General features: G+C 46.6%; 1 protein-coding gene across 2 annotated transcripts in view; it reads right to left on the reverse strand.

Moving 5' to 3' along the window:
• Positions 1-21,424, reverse strand: part of St3gal3 (ST3 beta-galactoside alpha-2,3-sialyltransferase 3) — a 224,744-nt gene that overhangs the window by 184,693 nt on the left and 18,627 nt on the right. For both annotated transcript variants that reach the window (XM_059254844.1, XM_059254845.1), the window contains exon 2: positions 10,068-10,212. In XM_059254844.1, coding sequence (XP_059110827.1) covers positions 10,068-10,182 — 115 coding nt within the window. In that variant the 5' untranslated portion in view covers positions 10,183-10,212. The remainder of the gene's footprint in view (positions 1-10,067; positions 10,213-21,424) is intronic.

Consider the following 21,424-nt stretch of genomic DNA (forward strand, 5'->3'; position numbering starts at 1 on the left):
ACATACACATATTTTTTTTTCTTCTTAAATCTTTTCAAAGGGCTGCCAAATCATAAGAGCCATGAGAGAAGAGCAGCAATATAAATACATGTATTTATCTCAAAACCCTGACAAGGAGCCAGTGAGGACCACTGGGCCAGTAAATGCTTCCTGCTACTGATTTTTCACTCTTTGCAAACGACCTCCCCTCTGTATGGATGTGCATGTGTACAGACATCTTTATTAACACTCTTCGTGTCGGTATGTACGTCCACCTTACCTATGTCAATGGTCTAGCGTGTCCCTGAGTGGAGACATCATCACAATCACACTAAAAACATCCCCAGGACACTTCCCAAGTCCAAACTCCAAAGGTGCTCCAGTCCCTCCTGTGTGAGTTTCCTGCATGTGGTGGTTTGAAAGAAAATGGCCCCCATAGGGAGTGGCACTATTGGGAGGTGTGGCCTTGCTGGAGGAAGTGTGTCACTGTGGGGGTGGGCTTTGAGGTCTCCTATGCTCAAGCTGCACCCAGTGTCACAGTTACTTCTGCTGCCAGTGGATCAAGATGTAGAACTCTCAGCTCCATCTCCAGCACCACCTCTGCCTGCCTGCCACCATGATGATAATGAACTAAACCTCTGAACTGTAAGCCAGCACCAATGACATGTTTTCCTTTATTAGAGTTGCTGTGGTCATGGTGTCTCTTCACAGCAATAGAAGCCCCAACTAAGACACCACATGAAGCCTGTGCATATACCACCATACCCTGCACACCATCTCCTCTCCAGTGCACTAACATCAGAACCGCCCAAGGAGATGTAAAGGGGTGCTGTCAGAAGTCTGCAGAACTGTTTGGGAACAACAAGAGAGGGAAAAAGTGGGGGGGACATACCTTTAATCCCAGCACTTGAGGGGCAAAGGCAGGCCTATTTTTATAGGTTAAAGGCCAGCCTGGTCAAAATAGCAAGTTCTAGGCCAGCCAGGACCATATAGTGAGACCCTGAAGCAAAAATCAATCAATCAATAAATAAATTAAATTAAATTTAAAAGTCTGCACGCTCACACGTTCAGTACAACCACAATTTTTTAACTTTTTTCTGAATATTTTTGATGTGTGGAATCCAGAAGCAGACTACAGATGTGGTGCCAGCCAGCTCTGTGTCCCATTGGCATTCTCAGTAGTTTTCATCTCTTCTTGTAAACAACTGGGGTGGACACTGGTGCGTCCATCTTGGCATGTTGCTCCCTGCTTCTTTAGGAAGTAAAACCGCTGTCGGTCTCATCTCCTTGGCAAGTAAAACCTGATTAGACAGTACGTGTGTTTAAACTTGTGAACGGTGGGGCTGGAGAGATGGGTCGGTGGTTCAGGGCACCTGCTGCTCTTACCCAGGACTCGGTTTTGATTCCCAGCACCCACATGGCAGCTCACAACCATCTGCAACTCCAGTTCCAGGGGATCTGACATCCTCTCCCTAACCTCTGTGAGCAACAGGCATGTGAGGGTATACATGTAGACATTTTTTACATAAACGTAAAATAAATAAATCTAAATTTTAAAAAATTTACACAAGTTCTTAATATATATTAAAAATGTAAGTTTAAGTGTGGTAGTGCAAGCCTATTGTCCCAGCACTTGGGAGGCGGAGGTGGGAGAATTACTTAGGCCCAAGAGCTGTGAATATCTGCGGTAACACGTGAGACTCTGGCACAGTAAATAAATAAGCAAATAAATATAAATAAACAATTTAAAACAATATTTTAAAAAAATCTCGATCACGGCTGCTGAACTTTGAGGACAAATTACCAGGGCCTGCTGGGAACAGGACTTCTAACAGGCAGAAGGCCATTATGGTGCAAGGCCGCTTTTGCTGGCTGTAAGGAAAGTCTCTGGAACCAAAGAGAGCACACAGCTCAAAGCTGTTTATGCCTGAGATGAAACTAGAGATGTGCTTCTGCGTATAAAGCCAAGAACAGCCCAGTGAGTCCCGGAGGCAAACCAAACAAAACCAGATAGTCTGGGGAAAGGCAACTTGGGCCCATGGAAATAGTGTCGTGCTTCGCTGTCAATGCCGAAGCAACCTTCTAAGGGCCACTGGGCACAGGATCTGTGTGAGGCTGCACCACTCCCAGATTGTAACTAATGAAAAACAAATAAAGAAAAGTGGATTTGTAAAAAAATAAAAACATAACCCTCTATCATATACAATGAAAATACGTTCTTTGTTATTTGTCTTGATTTTGCTTAAAATTTCACAATTTCTTTCATATAAAAATTTAATAGACAAGAATAACATTTTCCATTTTCCTCTTTTATGATTCCTGACCTTGATGTCATGTCAATGAACTCTTTCCAGCTTTAACAGTATCCTATTTATAGCTTTGATATGGAATTGATTTTTGTGTGAGATATGAGAAGGATTTCACTTGAATTCTCTGACTAAATTAGGTGGATGTCTGAGAACAAAGTAGGGTGATCCATCTTTGCCCTCAGATCTTAGTCGCTGTCTCTCAGGACCACACTTCTCTGCGCATGCTCCTGCACTGCAGGTAACAGATCCCCTGACTTCTTCCCACACACTGGTGCCGCCATTTCATTACTGTGGCTTCAGAACAGACTCTGATGTCTGGAAGGGTAAGTCTCTTGCTTTATATTATTATTTTCAGTTTTTAAAAAAATTAGGGTCTGAAGAATTTGCTCAGCAGTTAAGAGCACTTGTTGCTCTTGCAGAGGACCCAGGTTCGATTCCCAGCACCCACATGATGGCGTACAACAATCTGTAATCACAGTCCTGGGGGATCTAATGCTGTCTTCTTACCTCCCGTGAACACCAGGCACACACGTGATACACTTACATACATGCAGACAAAACGTTCATACATATAAAATAATAATAATGTTAATAAGTCTTTAAAAACAGAATTACATTTATTTATTTTGTATGTGTGTCTACGCATGCACAAGCATGCCACTGTGTACGCACGGAGGTCAGAGGACAACCTATAGGAGTCAGTTCTCTCCTTCTACCACGTAAGTCCTGGGGATCAAACTCAGGTCATCAGGCTTCGCAGCAAGCACCTTTCCCCACTGGGCCATCTTGCCAGCCCCAACTCTTTCTTTTAAAATAAAGACTTTAATGAAATACATTTAATTTTTAAAAAATGCTTAAAAATAAAATTCACATTTAACCAGACAGGTCTTCTGACTTTTGGTGCATATATGCACGAGTATGAACATGACCTCAAACAAGATGTGCAGCGTTTTATCATTCCAGAAAATCCCTGCATGTTCCCACAGTCCTCTACATAAATCAACCACTGACGCAAATCTCTATAGCCAAGGACTAGTTAACCCTTTTTAGACCTGAATCTAAACGGAACCTCACGATTTGTACTCTCTCTCCTACCTAGGTTCTTCCACTCAGAGCGTGGCTGTGGGGTTCAGCCATGCTTCTCATGTAACAGGAGCTTGTTCCCTTGACCGCTAAGGGATGCTCCACCGTGCACTACAGCCCGGTGTGTTCCACTACCCGTCACTAACAGACACTGAGCGGGTTTTCAGAACCTGCTGCTGTTAGTAAATCTGCCACAGACATTTGTTTCTACTGTTTTAGTTTTAGAAAACTTTAGACAGAAGTTTTCATTTGTCTTGAGTAAATAGTTACAGACACATATACAAGGATGCTTAACTTCTTACGGGTTGTTTTCTGAGTTAGAGGTGACCCACACTTCTAAGACTGTCTTGCTGGGAGCTCTGTCGGCCCTGTAAGAGTGGGCCCAGAGTAGGTCTTGCTCTCAGGTGAGGCCTTCCAGTGCCTCAGCTGCACACGGGGTGTTGAGAGCTTCCCACTGCAAGGGTGGGGATGCCGATGTCCCAGCACTGCTTTCCCTCATCCCTCCCCCTCTGCCACCTCTCCTGTGTGTCAGCCTGGGGCAGGGCTGCACTGGACGCCTCAGTTTCTGCTCTGAGTATACAGCTCAGACTCACCGGAATCCTCCCACAGACGCCTGATACCCCAGGACGGGCCATCTCACAAATTCCCCCGGCTTCCAATGCTCCAAGGTGTCTCTGAGTGGCAGAGACCACCACAACCACGTCCCACTCGGTCTGAACAGAGGGGGTGGTGCACTGGCAAGAGCCGGGAGGCTGTGGAGCTCGCTCAGTGTGTTCCTTCTCGGGGCGGACATCTACACCTGGTGTCCCCTGACACAGCCCTTCATTTGTTTAGTCCTGGAGAACAATTCTCTCTAGAGCGAAAGCTACTCTGACATCACTTACTCTATCATCACAGGGAGCAGAATGTCGTCTAACCCATGGCCAGAGAAGCCAACCTCCACTTTACTTTCTGCAAAGATTAATTTGATTATCTATGTGCGTCTATCTGTGTGCACGTATGTGCATGTATGTAGGGTACTTGCAGAGGCCAGAGAGGTATCGGATCTGCTGGAGCTGGGATTACAGGTGGGTGTGAGCCACCCGGTGTGGATGCTGAAAGCTGAACTTGGGTCCTTTGTCCTATGCCTGTCAGCTCAGGGCAGCCCTGTCCTTTTAAATATCAGACACAATTTCCAACTGACTTGCTCCCTGAGATTTTCAGTAGCAATCAGATCAGCAGCACGTATTTTAGAGCCCTTCTGTTACAATCTTTCACAAATATGAAACTGAAGGGACTTCCTATAATTGATAAACACAGTGGCATAAAGTTTTAAAGATCCCACCACACAGGAAAAAATCCTGGAAGATCCATTTCATTAACAAGAAATAACAGAACTTTAAATTAATATGCATAGTTTCCATGGAACAGGACACTGGAATCATTTCTAAGAAGAGACACCTACTTCTGCCAGAGCAATGGCCCAGATAAACAATTGGGTAAGAGAAACTCAAGTACTTTACCACCACTTGGGACACCTCTAACCCTGAGGACTACGTTGGTTTGCTTATTAATTTATAAAAATAATGGTGCCAAAGGCAGATGTGCATATTTTCATCACATTATAAATATAATTCTACAGTTTGTGTATGTGTAGTAGTTTGAATGCAACTGGCCCCCATAATCTCATAGGGAGTGGCACTATTAGGAGGTGTGGCCTTATTGGAGGAAGTGTGTCATGGTGGGGGTGGGCTTTGAGGTCTCCCATGCTCAGGATACCACCACCCAGTGTCACAGTCCACTTCCTGTTGCCTGCAAGATGTAGGACTCTCAGCTACTCCTCCAGCACCACGTCTGCCTGCACACCACCATGCTCCCCGCCATGATGATAATGGACTGAACCTCTGAAACTGTGAGCTGCCACCTCAATTAAATGTTTTCCTTATAAGAGTTGCCATGGTCATGGTGTCTCTTCACAGCAATAGAAACCCTAAGACAGTGTGTATATGTGTGTGCATGTGTGTGTGACTGTATGTATATGTATGCATGTGTGTATGTGAGTGAATAAGGATAGTTGAGTGTGTGTGTGTGTGTGTAAGAACATGTGTATGTGTTAGTGTGTGTATGCGTATGAGAGTGTGTACATGAATATATGTGTATGTGACTGGACTAAGAGAGCCTTTGTCCAGTGACTGATGGAGGCAGATGCAGAGATCCATGGCCAATCGATGAGAAAGAGGAGGGATTCTGCAGCCAAGGGACGTCGAGATCATGATGGGAAGAAGTGCAGAGATGACCGGCTACACTACTGGAAGCCCATGAACTGTAGACTAGTGGCTGTGAAGCCCCCAGGGGACTGGACTAGGCCCTCTGGATACAGAAGATGGTTGTTTGGCTTGATCTGTTTGGGGAACACCCAGGCAGGGGGATCGGGATCCATCCCTGGTGCATGGGTAGGCTTTTGGGAATCTGGTGCCTGTGGTGTGGTGCCTTGCACAGCCTTGGTACAGTGGGAAGGGGCTTGGAACTGCCTAGGCTCAGTGTGCTGGGCTCTGCTGACTCCCCATGGGAGACCTTGGTTTGGGGGATGTGGGGATACGGGGTGGCTTGGGAGGGAGGTCTGGGAGATGGGAAGAGGGAGGAGGTGAGATCTGTGGATGGTATGTAGAGTGAGTAGAAAATTTCTTAATAAAGAAAACAAAAGAATATATGTGTATGTTTGTGTATTAAATGTGTATATGAGTGTGTGTGAGTATGCATGCATGTGTATGCATGTGTGAGTGTGTGTGTTATGTGTAGGCATGTGTGAATGTGTGGATGTGGATGTGTAGGTGTGTATATATGTGTGCATGTGTGTATGTATGTCAGTGCATTTATGTGTGCATGTGGGTGTACATATGTATATGAGTATATGTGTGTAAGTATGAATGTGTATATACGTATATATGTGTGTATGCAGTGCTGGGGGCTGAACCCAGGGTTGCACATTAGGCCAGAACTTTACCAGTAGCCATGTTCCCAGCTTCTTTTATATTTACATATAATTTTTTTTTCAATTTTGAGACAAGATCACAGTTAGTTGCCCAGACTAGCCTTGAACTCACTAGGTAGCTCAGTAGATCTTGAGCTTTTGTTTTTTTGTTTTTTTTTTTAAATTTTCCAGACAGGTTTTTCTCTGTATAGCCCTTGGCTATCCTGGAGATCAGCCCTTGGCTGGCTTCAAAGTTGGAGATCCACGTGCCTCTGCCTCCCGAGCGCTGGGATTAAAGGCGTGTGCCACTGAAGTGGCTAGGAAACCCAGACTGATGTAGCTTCTCGGATGTTGGGTTTCTAAGTGTATGCCACATACCCAGTTCCTATGCTATTTTTTTGTCTGTAATAACTTTTTTAAAAGTTTTGGGGTTTTTTTGGGTTTTCAAGACAGGGTTTCTCTGTGTAGTTTTGGTGCCTGTCCTGCATCTCGCTCTGTAGACCAGGCTGGCCTCGAACTCACAGAGATCTACCTGGCTCTGCCTCCCAAGTGCTGGGATTAAAGGTGTGAGCTACCACCACCCAGCTTGTTTTGTTATTTTATTTTTTGTTTTGTTTTTCTGAGTCAAGGACTCAACTGTGTAGCCCAGGCTGGCCTGGCTCGCTATGTGGACCACGCTGGTCTCAAACTCACAGAGATCTGCCTGCCTCTGCCTCCTGATGCTGAGATTAAAGACCTGTAACATGACATCTGGCTTAACGGTGTGTGTGTGTGTGTGTGTGTGTGTGTGTGTGTGTGTGTGTGTGTGTGTGTTGTGTGTGTGTGTGTGTGAAACAGTTAGGTACTCATGGAGACCAAAAGCATCTGATTTCCCAGAGCTGGAGTTGAGCCACTTGACATGGGTGTTGGGAACTGAACCTGAGGCCTCTGTAAGAGCAGCAAGTTCTTTTAACTACTGAGCCATCTCTCTAGCCCTGTCTATAGCACTTATAAAACAGGGTGATAACTAAACTAATCTCAAACTACTCTTTGAAGGTCAGTGTCTGATCCAGGCCTCTGGTATATGTGCCATAAGCTGTCCTAAACAAAGTGGTTTGCACCCCTCTGCAATATGCCTTGAAATTGATGGAACCGAAAAACTTCTATCTGGAAGATACTCACGCCTTTAATCCCTGCACTTGGAAAGCAGAGGCCGGCAGATCTCTGTGAGTTTGAGGCTAGCCTAGTCTACATCATGAGTTCTAGGTCAGCCAGCGCTACATAGAGAGACCCTATCTTAAAACACACACACATCACACACACATACACCACACACACACATGCACGCACACACGCATGCACTGCACGCATGTACACACACACACACACACACACACACACACACACACACTCCCCAACCCCCATCAAGGTAAACATCTGGGCTTGCCTCTGTTTGCTGAGTGAAGGCCCCTCTCTGACTGCTAACCCACCTAGGCTTGCTCCTCTCCCTCTGACACCACAACACAGAGACACCACAGTGAGATGGACTCAACAACCTACCCCAAGTCAAGTATCTAAGAGGCTTGAGAGACAATACCAGGAACATGTGCATACTGGTTCATCAGCTCACAATACAAGACAGCTGGTGGTCACTAGGAATTAACCAGCCAGGCCCACAGACAGCACAGTGACTGTGAGCAGCTACCAACGCAGCCTAACCAACCTCCACGTCTCCTCCTCAACCCCCTCTTCCCCCCACCCACCCCCCTTTTTTTTTCTTTTTGGAGCCAGAGTCTCACTAGGTGACATAAGCTGTTCTGGACCTCTCTATGTAGACCAGGCTGGCCTCGAACTCATAGAGATCTGCTTGTCTCCGCCTCCTGAGTGCTGGGATTACTGTGTGGGCCACCCCCCCCCCCAGCCTCTGTCTCTCTTTCCTCTTATCCCCTTCTTCGCTTTTCACTGCCTCTTTGAGAACCTTTCCTTCTCTTTTTGTCAAGTAGAATACAGACTTAAACTCTCTCTCTTCAGTATTTGTTATCGCATTCGATGGGAAATGGGTCTTAAAGGTGGGAAATCCGAGTGCAGGTCCAGCTCAACTGTGTGACCCCGGTACATTAATTAAGTGCTGGGGTTTGTCCAACTGGAAAATGAGGATTAAAGGCATCTTCACAGACTGGTATTAAGAATTAAATTAGATGAAATAAACTGTATATATTGTCTGGCTGAATGCCTGATATTATGGGTCTTCCATAATGCTAATTCCTTTTTACTTCTCTAGGAAAATATTATTTGATCCTTAGTTATGACCTCGATGGGAAAAAAAAAAAAGGCCTCTGTTCCTAGCGTAAGACTGACAATGGAGCCACCATTCAGAATTCTACACTGTCTGATATAAAGGCTCCTTACCTTGGAGCACTCAACCTGAATTCTAAAAATAAATCAAGACAGAAAAATTTTAATAACTTCTTGAAACATAAAGTAGTGGCAATCATAAGCTGAGCATTTTTTTTTTTTTTTAAACAGAGTGTCATATAGCCCAGGATGGCTTTGAACTCACTACATGGCCAAGGATGACCCTGAACTTCCAATCCTGACTTCACCTCCTGAGTACTAGGATTACATATATGAGCCACCAAGACTAGTTTTACTTGGGGCTGGGCTTTGTGCATGCTAGGTAGGCACTTGACCAGCTGAACTCAGCCCCAGCCCAAGCTAAACATTTAAGAGGCAGGAACATTCTACACAAAGCAATAAAGATTTAACATGGTATTTTAAAGTTCAGCTTAGAATTACCCAAGTCGTTTGGGCCATGTGAGGAACACCTGGTCTACTCCACAGCAACAACTGCTGTGTTAGGGCTCGGTCCAGTGGCAAGTCAGCCAACAGCCACATCTTCCACCTCGTTAAACCTTGGCCCAGAGACTGACCCTCTGCTCTAGACTAGTTAGTTATACACTGATAACTAGTTAGTTATCCAGGAGCTGTCCATAAAAATAGAACTGGTTTTGAGAAGACGCATCACTGGGAATCAGACTAGGCAACTCAGTGTTTCCTAAACCAGGTTAAGGTTAAACAAAACAGCCAAAGAAGAGCCATCATGGGGCTTCCCCATGTGATGCTTCAAGCTGTAGCCAAGAACGAAATGTACAATGATGGATGTCAAGTAATGTCATCCCCTCAACTGCACGCCTGTAACACAGAGGACATTGGGGAACAGAAACCAGGCCAGTCAGGCCGTGAGGGGGGCACTGTAACACCTGAGGCCAGACGCTCACATGGAGGGAGGTGTTGGGAGTTGCTGGGTCACAGTATTCTAGTTAGACGCAAGTTCAATACCAAAGGGCTGAAGAGATGGAGGAGACAGTTTCCTCAGGGGAAATAAAACAAAGACAATATCAAATTGAAAATGCAAGGAAAAAGTAAAGAGGAATGTTCTGAGGGCGGAAAAATAAACCACTTTCAATCCCAAACCCCAAGGCAGTAACTGAGAAGTAAGGGTGGGGTACATTTGACTAATTAGAAAAGACAAGAGCCTTTGGGAACTAGAAATCCGGGTACAGTCTGAGGTTTGAATGGAAGAATAGCACATTCTCACAGAGCTCGTAAAGAGAACAGTCTGCGGCATGCAGACTGAAGTGGGAGAAAGCATCAAAGGTCTCAGCCCGCAGCAACTGATTGGGGGCAGATTTCTATGCCTACTCCCACAGACATTGCAGCTGCAGGCAAGCGACAGGCTTGGGGTGAACCACAGTGGCTGTACTTACCAGAGTCTTCCCACTGGAGTAAGTGCAGCTTCCAAGCAGAATAATACAAAAACCCCAGGACCAGGAAGAGGCAGAGGGCTAGCAGCAGATTGCGCACAAATACCAAGAGTCCCATCTTCACATGATTTACAATTTCCTACATGACCTAAAAGCAAAAACAAAAAAAGCCATTGAGATATAAAGCTATCATCATCCTTATACATGAAGAAACTATAGAGACAGTTTCCAAATAAAGAGCAATCACTGAGTCATGGCAAGGTGCCTGCCTCAAGGGAACCTCTCCAGGTTACTCAGCACCTGCTCATCCGTAACCTCACTCACGCCAACAGCCAATTTTTGGCAATTATAAGCTCTCAAATAACTTTTTTGGTTTTTGTTGTTTTTTCAAGACAGGGTTTCTCTGTGTAACAACCCTGGCTGTCCTGGAACTCTCTCTGTAAACCAGGCCAGCCTCAAACTCACAGAGATCCACCTGCCTTTGCCTCCCAAGTGCTGGAATTAAAGGCGTGCGCCATTATGTCTGGCTGTAAAAGTTTATTTTGATTCCATGTATATTGAGTGTGTGTGTGTGTGTGTGTGTGTGTGTGTGTGTGTGTGTGTGTGTGCCATGTGTGTGCTTAGTGCCTGCAGAGACCAGAAGAGGTCATCAGATTCCCTGAAACTGGAGTTACAGACGTTTGTGAGCTGCTATGTGGATACTGGGAACTGAACCTTGCTGTGGGATGTTCTGTATGTCACATGTGTTGCTAATTAGTCAATAAATAAATCACTGATTGGCCATTGGCTAGGCAGGAAGTGTAGGCGGGACAAGGAGGAGAATAAAGCTGGGAAGTGGAAGGCTGAGTCAGAGAGACACTGCCAGCCGCCACGATGACAAACAGCATGTGAAGATGCCGGTAAGCCATGAGCCATGTGACAAGGTATAGATTAATGGAAATGGATTAATTTAAGCTGTAAGAACAGTTAGCAAGAAGCCTGCCATGGCCATACAGTTTGTAACCAATATAAGTCTCTGTGTTTACTTGGTTGGGTCTGAGGCTGTGGGACTGGCAGGTGAGAGAGATTTATCCTGACTGTGGGCCAGGCAGGAAAACTCTAGCTACAGAACCTGGGTCCTCTGAAAGAGCAGCAAGTATTCTTAATGACTAAGCCAACTCTCTAGCCTCTCAATTCTTTTTTTGCTTGTTTGTTTTGTTTGGTTTGGTTTTGGTTTTTCAAGACAGGGTTTCTGTGTGTAACAGATCTGGCTGTCCTGGAACTTGTTTTTAGACCAGGGTGGCCTTGAACTCACAGAGGTCCTCCTGCCTCTGCCTCCTGAGTGCTGGGACTACAGGTGTGCACTATCACTGCCCGGCATAGCTCTCAATTCTTAAAAAAGATTTTTAAAAGGTTTATTTATGTTTATTCATGGGTATACCTACATGCCTGTATGTGTATGTACACCACATGCATTCAGGTGCCAGGGAAGCCAGAGAGGGTATCAGATCCCCTGTGACTGGAATTACAGGCAGTTGCGAGCGGCTCAATGCGGGGGCTGAGAATCCAATCCGAATCCTCTAGAAAAACAGTACATGTTCTTAACTACTGAGCCATCTCTCTAGCCCTTTTGAAAATATGTGTATATTTGTGTGTATGGTGGGGTATACTCAAGTATAAGCACAGGTGTTTCAGGAGTCCAGAAGAGGAGCTCAGATCCTCCAGAGCTGGAGTTATGGGTGGTTGTGAGCCACTTGAGGTGCTGGGAACTGAAGCTCAGCCCTCTGTAAGAGCAGTAAAGCGCTATTAACCACTGAACTATCTCCAGCCCTCAAGTAAACGACATCATATGCCTTCCGACCATCACTACCCTCGTCCAAGCCATTACTGTTTCCACAAATCAGTTTATACCCTCTGCATCCATTTTGTACACAGCATCATTGTTTGGCTCTGTATTGTATTGTTCAAGACAAGGGTCTCCACACAGCCTAGGCTGACCTAGAACTTGCGGGTGTAGCCCAGACTAGCCCAAAGCTATGATCCTTCTGTCTTAGCCTCTGAGTGCTGGCTGAGACCTCAAGCATGTGCCAGCATGCCCAGCTCATAACCATTTCTAACATAAAATGTTGCTGCCATGCTCAAACCCCTTTCAACTCATTTTCTTCTGCTGCTGAAACAAGGTAGGGGCAGACTAAACATTGTACAGTAAAACACATTCATTATCTCAGAATCCTGAAGGCCAACTCCTGACACTGAGTAGCTGCGTCAGGCCCTCAGTGTACAGTCACGTGAGTCTGAGCCAGTGCGTCAGCGGCTATACACTTCCCAGCAGCCCCAGAAAGAACCTAGAAAAAAAGTAATTCTTTTGGGGACTGGAGAGATGGCTCAGAGGTTAAGAGCACTGACTGCTCTTCCAGAGGTCCTGAGTTCAATTCCCAGCAACCACATGGTGGCTCACAACCATCTGTAATGAGATCTGGTGCCCTCTTCTGGCCTGCTGTCATATATGCTGTATACATAATAAAAAAATAAAATAAAATCTTTAAAAAAAAAAAAAGTAATTCTTGTATGTGTATGCATATGCATGTGTTTACATATGTACGGAGCACATGCACATGGATACGTGCATGTGGAAGCTCGAAGATGACCTCAGGTGTCATTCCTCAGGAGCCATCTGGGTTGTTTTTTGAGACAACGTCTCTCCCTGGCTTGGAGCTCGCTCTACAGCCTCGGCTGGCTGGCTAATGATCCAGGCATTTGTCCCCAGCCTCTGCCTCTGCAGCTCTAGGACAAGGGCACACCACTACTTGGCTTTCTCTCCCTGGGTTCTGGGCTGGAACACGGGTCTTCATGCCTGCAAGGCCGGCGCTTACCTGAGCCATCCATCACTCAGCCCTTTTTCATTTTGTTTGCAAAGTTCTTGTGCATGCATATATTGTACGGTGACCGTACGCCGCCTCACATCCCTTTACATGTCCTTTTTGGTTTTGCCCCTCCGGTTAGTCCCTTTTGCCCCCCCCCCCACACACACAGTTTCACTTTTCCTTTCTGGATGCATATAAAAACATGATTTTATATCTTCATCACAATTGTGAGAAAACATATGATGGTTATCCGAAATTTTTAAAATGAAAAATAGAGAGAAACTGAAGCCGTATGGGGAGTAGCTAAAGTATAAACTATAGTCTATATACACTATACTATAAACTATAAACTGTACTCTATATAAACTATACTATAAACTATATATCGTCTCAACACTTCTTTTTTTTTTTGTTTTTTTTTGTTTTTGTTTTTCGAGACAGGGTTTCTCTGTGTAGCTTTGCGCCTTTCCTGGAACTCGCTTTGGAGACCAGGCTGGCCTCGAACTCACAGAGATCCGCCTGGCTCTGCCTCCCGAGTGCTGGGATTAAAGGCGTGCGCCACCACCGCCCGGCCTCGTCTCAACACTTCTACAGCAGGTGCGAGGCCCTTGCCCAGGCAGCAAACAGCATAATGCAGCAGTGGACACCAGCAGAGTCCTCTAATCCGACTCCGCTCTGCTAACATCAGATCCCATTGGCTGAGAGCACAGTCACAGACCCACGCCAGATACCAATTACAAGCCCCATCTGAATTTCCCAGTACTTCTGACCCAGGGGCTACAAATCAGGGTTCTCCAGACCTCCTGCCTCGGTTCCATTCATTTGTTGGACTGGCTCACAAATCCCAAAGAAACACATTTAGCAGTTGAATGTAAGACTTTACGAAGGGCCGGGCGGTGGTGGCGCACGCCTTTAATCCCAGCACTTGGGAGGCAGAGCCAGGCGGATCTCTGTGAGTTCAAGGCCAGCCTGGGCTACCAAGTGAGTTCCAGGAAAGGCGCAAAGCTACACAGAGAAACCCTGTCTCCAAAAAAAAAAAAAAGACTTTACGAAGGATACAGATGAAGAGACAGATCACATAAAGGAAAGGGTACACAGGGCTTCCACGGCCTCTGCAGCTGGCACCCCAGGAATCTTCACCTGTTTAACCCCATCCTTTCATGTTTTGTGGAAACTTTGGTACATGGACCAATGTTTACACTATGGCCATTGGTATCCAACTTTATACCCCTGAAAAGTTTGGAGGGTGAGACTAAAGGTCCCAATCCTTCATTCCTACCTCAGTCTCTTCAAAAAAAGTACAGTTTGAATGAGAATAGTTCCCATAGGCTCCTATGTTTGAATATGTGGGCCGCAGTTGATGGAACTGTTTGGAAAGGATTAGGAGGTGTGGCCTTGTTGGAGGCAGTGTATTACTGGGGGTAGGCTTTAAGGTTTCAACAGATTCAAGCCATTCTGTGTCCCTCTCTTTGACTCGTGGTTGTGTCTCAAGGTGTAAGCTCTCAGTTACTGCTCCAGAGTCATGCCTGCCTGCCTGCTGCCATGCTCCCTGCTATGATGGTCATGGACTAACCCTCTGAAACTGTAAGCCTCAAGTTAAATGCTTTCTTTTGTAAGTTGCCTTGGACATGGTATTTTATCACAGCAATAGAAAAGTGACTAAAACAACCAGCCTCCATCCTGCAGCCACACAGGAACTGCCAGCTATCCGTCAAGCCACTGGCACACACCAAGAGATCACTTCAGGTATTCTAAAGATTTTAGGGGTTATAGTGCCAGGAGACAGAGTTTAAGACCAAACGTATGTGTCACAATATCTCCAACGAATATTTACCTTCTCTCATATCAAAACTAACTCCAAGCTGTAATTATTAAGAGACACAGGACAAAACATAGTGGGACCACTAGTGGATTCTAGAAATGAGCCTCCTCAGACAGATACACAGAGGCATAAGTTTATCTATATAGACATATGTACCTTTATTTGATGCTAAACATATACATATAAAGGCCTGAGAGGCACTGTAATTGTTATGCTAGCTGCTCCTCGGGAACAGGATGGGGTGTGACAGGTGCATCCTTGGGAGGCCTCTGTTTTCCCCTTTAAACACTTCAGAATTATATTTGTTATGAGTCACAGTACTGACTCCATGACTGAAATTTACAATGTTCCTACACCTTAGCTCAGCTCTGCAACAAACAGTGAGAGGTCCTGCATAAGGGACCAGTGAGATGGCTCAGCGGGTGGGGCTGCTTGCTGCCACGCCTGGCAACCTGACTTCAATCCCAGAGATCCATACGGTAGAAGGAAAGAACCAGACTTTTGCAAGTTGTCCTCTGACCCCCATGGCATGCACACACATAAATATGACTTTAAAACAGTCCTGTGCAGGGATGCCCACCGGCCACACAGATTTTAAAGATAAAACTAACAACAGTTCAAATGCCCAGTTAGCAAGGAAGCCACAAATCTCGGGTTCTTTGCAGCGTGTCTGCTGCTGGGCCTTGACAGGAAGCACACTGAACACCCAGAAGGGATCCCGGAGGAGGTGTGATGGCAGGATTTCTGTAAGCTGTGTGGGCAGGGTTTAAAAGAGCCGCTGGGAGACTAGCAAGGGCGGGAGGCTACTCTTCCTCTCCTGAAAGGGTGAGAAGAGAGGAAGGTGTCCCAGCAGCTGTGGACATGCTGGCAGCAGAAGAGACAGGCAAGAGACGGAAGCAGTGAGATGCAGGGCACAGCTTCTTCTAGGACAGAGGCGGCAGCAGCGGAGTGATAAAAACACTCTAACCTCTCGCTCACCCAGTTCCCTCAACTGGTCCCAAATGGAAGCCAGAGGGCACGGAAGTGTGGCAGTTCACAAAGGCCACCACAGAACAGAGAAAGGTGAACAGGGTCCTCGAGGACAGGGGAGGAAATGCAGAGAGAACGAAGCAAAGGATGTGCAACACAGAGCCTAGAGCACACGGCTACGTGGAAATGATCTACAGGGAGACGAGTGTGCATATGTACAGCCTCATCCTGCTAACAACAGACGGGGCAGCCCGTAAATTTAAAAACTAAGTGGAGAGATGGCTCAGGTGTTAAGAGCACTTGCTGCTCTTACAGAGGACCTGAGTTTGACTCCCAAAACCCACAGGGCAGCTGACAACTGTCTGTAACTCCAGTCTCTGGGGAACCAGCATTCCCTTCGTTTTGCATCGGTTGACTGTTTTGTACTTTGCAGGCTCTCACTGGGGCAGACGTGTCCGGACAGTGAACCTGGAAGGAAAGAGAGACGTCTCAATCCCCAGTTTGGGCAAGGGACCCTCGGGTCCCGAGCCGCTTGAGGCCACCTCAGAAGTGACCGCTTGGTTTCAGCAGTCTCCTCCGGGGAACGATCATGTCAAAGAAGCTGGACTCTGTGGCAGCCCGGTGGCCCCCATGTCTACGCATCATTGTGGCTGTGGCTTTATTGGTTAAGGATGCTGACAAGCTAACCTTAGGACAAAACCTTGTGGTGGCTACCTGCCATGCCCTGGAATCAGTATTGAAACAGCCCCCCCGATAGATGGCTGAGCAATGCCAGAGTGACTCATTACCAAGCTCTGCTCTTAAATCCAGGCAGAATAACATTCCAGGCACCTGCTGCCTGACCCTGATTTAGAGGCCCCTCTCCACGACTATGCTGAAGTTCTAGCCCAGGTGCACTGCGTCCGACGTGATCCTCGTGATACGCCGCAGACAAATGCGGAAGAGACTTGGTTCACAGATGGAAGCAGCTTTGTACGTGATGGACGCAGCTATGCTGGGGCTGCAGTGACCACACGGTGGTCTGGGAGGAAGCCCTACCCTCTGGGACCTCAGCTCAGAGAGCTGAACTGATAGCATTAACAAAAGCCTTGCTCCTGGGCAGAGATAAAAGAGTCAACATCTATACAGACGGCAGGTACGCTTTTGCCACCCTACACATCCATGGGGCAATATACATGGAGAGGGGGCTACTCGCCGCAGAAGGAAAGACTATTAAAAATAAACAAGAAATAGCAGAATTGCTACAGGCACTCTGGCTCCCAAGGAAACTGGCGGAGATGCATTGTCCAGGCCACCAGAGGGGGACAGATACTAAAGGAAACAACCTGGCGGACCGGGCGGCAAAGGAAGCGGCCTTGCTAGAGACCACAGCGGCCCTAACCATCCTGGCCGATCCAGGCCCTCACAGCCTGCCCCTCTTGCCAAACTACAACTCAGATGAGGAAACCTGGGTTACTCAAGTGGAGGGAGCATATAAAAAAGGTGGATGGTGGTGGCTACCTACCAGGAAAAGTACGTCTCCCGAGACTACTAGGGAAGCACATGCTCCAGAGGATCCATCAGGCCTCCTACTTAGGAACCCGAAAGCTTAAGGAATTAATCTCTGTGTCCCCACTAAAGATTCGGCAAGCCAATCACCCAACTGATAAGACTGTAGCCGAATGTAAAGCTTGCCAGCTAGTGAACACCTACAAAGCAAAAGGAGCAAAGGGTGTCTGGATGAGAGGAACTCGCCCAGGTACGTACTGGGAGGTGGACTTCACAGAAATCAAAACTGGTAAATATGGATACAGATACCTGTTGGTTTTTATAGACACCTTTTCAGAATGGACTGAAGCCTACCCCACTAAGCATGAAACAGCCTATGTGGTGGATAAGAAGATACTTGAGGAGCTCCTCCCCAGGTTTGGCTTCCCACACGATTGGGTCGGATAACGGCCCTGCCTTCATCTCACAGGTAAGCCAGAGAATAGCCACTGCACTGAGAGCCAAATGGAAATTGCATTGTGCATATCGGCCCCAGAGATCTGGACAGGTCGAGAGAATGAATCGGACCTTATGCATTGTTCCGAGTAACGAACTCCCCCTATCAGCTGGGACTAACCCCTTTCGAAATCATGTATGGGCAACCCCCTCCACTCATACCTAGCTTGCAAACAGATTTGGTGATACAGACAGATGACACAGATCTTATTAAGAGTCTAAAGTTCTTGTCCCAAGTACAAGTGGATATATCGCTCCAGTTGCAAGCTGTATATTCATCCTCTTCTCCCCCTAAGCCTCACAGCTTCCAGCCCAGGGACTGGGTCCTAGTCTGCAGACACCAACGCCGAACCCTCGAGCCCAGGTGGAAAGGACCATTCCTAGTCATCCTAACTACCCCCTCCGCACTCAAGGTAGACAGGATCGCTCCATGGATTCATCACTCTCATGTACGCCCAGTCTCCGACCCTGCATCAGAAGGATTGAATTGGACAACAAGCCTGATCCAGACAACCCCCTGAAACTCAAGCTCCAACGCCATGATCCCCAGTCCTGTTTCTCTGTCTGGTGGGGACCCTCCAGACAGTAAGCAAGACCATGCTCAATTCTCACCAACCCCAGAAGGTGATGTGGGCAATGGTCAATGCCGGTAATGGGGAAGTCCTTAACCATACCACCCGCGAGACAGTTCCACCCGCGAGACAGTTCCTGGAGTATGGTGGCCCGAGCTTTACTTCGACCTCTGTGACCTGGCCCGAGGCTCTTGAGACGCAGGAGATTGGACACCAGCCCACGAAGGACGACCAGAATGCAGTGGAACCAAGGGATGTACTCTTTCTTTGACTGGCGGCTCAAAAACCCAAGGTGTTCTCATGTACTGAAGAGAACTGTGTTACGAGACACCCCTTTTTATGTATGCCTTGGAAACAACAGAACTGCAAAGGAGGCAACTCAGTGTGGGGGTGCAGATGATCATTACTGTGCCAAATGGGGATGTGAGCAAACGGGGACGGGACATCGGATAACACCAAAGGGTAACCTCAAGGTTCAGCAAGTCACTCAGACTCGTCTCTCGCATTCAACCCCCTGTATAGCTGGTGCTCCAAACACAGGTGCAAACCCAATCCAGGCGACCATTACAGAGGCAGGAAAACAGGCCTTCAACTGGGGTATGGGAGGCATGTGGGGCCTCCGGTTATATCAGCAGGGACGCGACCAGGGGTTGCTTTTCTCAATAAGAAGGAGTGTGCAGCCTTCCCAGGAGCCCCAAATTGTTGGGCCTATGCAATCCGTTCCCCAAACCAGAATCACAGTACCCCCAATGCAACTAATCACAGAGTATCGGGCCACTTATCCCATTACTCACAAGGATAGGGCACCCCCCCACCCCACCCCCGAGTTCTACAAACTGCCTGAGGATGAAGGGTTCGCCCTGTCGGCAGTGCATATGGCGCTTCTAGCCCTGAATCACTCCCGACCAGAATTAACCATCTCCTGTTGGATGTGCTTACACAGACGCCCCCCCTTCCTCGAAGCCATAGGAGTGAAAGGGCGTTTCAACACGGAAGGCAGCCCTTCAAGATGCAGGTGGGGTGACCCAACCGTAGAGGACCCCACTGGGCTCTCCTTCCCGTTGGTTAATACTATGACCTGTGTCACCTCTGAAAATTATCAGGACGAATACTGGTCCAGGTGCCAAAAGGTTAATTCCACCACTCCTTTATGGCTCCGACCTACAGATGCAGGTGTGTACTGGCTCTGTTGAAAGACCGGACTATCCCCTTGTGTGGCTACTGAGCTTTTGTTTTTATGGAATGACTCTTGTGCCCTGGTGTTGATGCTTCCTCATGTGTTATATCACAGCAATGAAGAGGTAGTGGCCCGACTAGGCCCACGATCAAAGAGAGAACCCATGACAGCCCTAGTGGTTACCACACTCTCGGCTTAGGGGCTACCAGAGCTGGATCAGGAGCCACCTCCATGGTTTTACAGCAAAATAAGTTTCAAGAATTAAGACATCTAATAGACGTAAACCTTGATAAGTTAGAAACTTCTGTTAGGTTTCTCCAAAAGTCTCTTGATTCATTAGCACAACTTACCCTGCAGAATCGAAGAGGGCTGGAATTGTTCTTTTTACAACGGGGGGATTGTGCAAGACCCTAGCAGAAGAATGCTGTTTCTATAGAGATCACTCAGGAGTGGTTACTAAAAATTTAGATGCAATCCATAAAGGGATAAAAGATATATAAAAAGACCAACAGAGTTCCTGGTATCAGGGGTTATTCAATTGGGCCTTAATTTCCAGTCTAGTAGGGTCCACCGTGATTCTCATCATCTTACTCATCTTCGGACGCTGTATCCTTAACAGGCTAGTACAATTTATGAAACAAAGGCTTGGCACAATTCAGCTGATGGTACAAAGAGGGTATACACCAGTCAGTACCACTGAGTTCAAGTTATATGCCAACCCTGAGGAAGGTACTCGGGGACCCCATGAGTTAGAAATGGCCAGGGGCCCATGATTGAGCCCCGCTAGGACCAAAAGAAGGGGGGAATGTGAGACCCTCACTCTATTCTCTAAGACAAAATAGGGGGCTTAGACAAAGATATCTTTATATCAAGCTCCCAGAAATAATGGCATCAGCCCCAGGAACCCAAAAGTACAAAGTCAGGATGTCTGAAGAGCTGTCTGGTAGCAACTAATTAACCATAGAATGCCCCAAATGCCAGAGATAGTCAAAGTACAAAGTCAGGATGTCTGGCTATCTGGTGGTGACTGATTAACCACGAGATATCTCAACCCCAGAGATAGCATGCCTCAACTCCGGAGATGGGCTGTAAAGGTTCTGACAAAGCAAACAGACAAACTAAAATAAGATAACACAGAGGCCCGGGAAGATTGAGCCAATTAGAATTGTACCAGTACTAACTCCCCCACAACCTAGAGGGGCTTGTGGTTTTTGCCTTTTAAAAGCTAGCCTCGCTAAAGAGCTCAACAGAGAATTCTCAAAAGAAGAATCACAAATGGCTGAAAGACATTTAAGGAAATGCTCAACATCCTTAGTCATCACAGAAATGTAAATCAAAACGACTCTGAGATACCATCTTACACCTGTCAGAATGACTATGATCAAAAACACTAATAACAGTCTATGTTGGAGAGGATGTGGAGCAAAGGGAACACTCCTCCACTGTTGGTGGGAGTGCAAACTTGTACAACCACTGTGGAAATCAATATGGCGGTTTCTCAGAAAATTGGGAATCGATCTACCTCAAGACCCAGCCATACCACTCTTGGGTATATACCCAAGGAATGCTCAATCATACCACAAAGATACATGCTCAACTATGTTTATAGCAGCACTATTTGTAATAGTCAGAACCTGGAAACAACCTAGATGCCCGTCAACTGAAGAATGGATTAAGAAAATGTGGTACATATACACGATGGAGTACTACTCAGCAGAGAAAAACAATGACAGCATGAAATTTGCAGGCAAATGGATGGAACTAGAAAATATCATCCTGAGTGAGGTAACCCGAACCCAGAAGGACAAACATGGTATGTACTCACTCATAAGTGGATTCTAGATATAAAGCAAAGAACAATCAGACTGCAACCCACAGAACCAGGGAGGTTATATAGCAGAGGGGACCCTAGGATAACTGTGGCTTATAATAAGTTTTGGTTTTACTAAATTACTGGGCAAGCCTCAGTGAAACATTTCACTATTAGGATAAGA

Source organism: Peromyscus eremicus, chromosome 2, assembly GCF_949786415.1.
Source record: "Peromyscus eremicus chromosome 2, PerEre_H2_v1, whole genome shotgun sequence".
NCBI classification, from domain to species: domain Eukaryota; kingdom Metazoa; phylum Chordata; class Mammalia; order Rodentia; family Cricetidae; genus Peromyscus; species Peromyscus eremicus.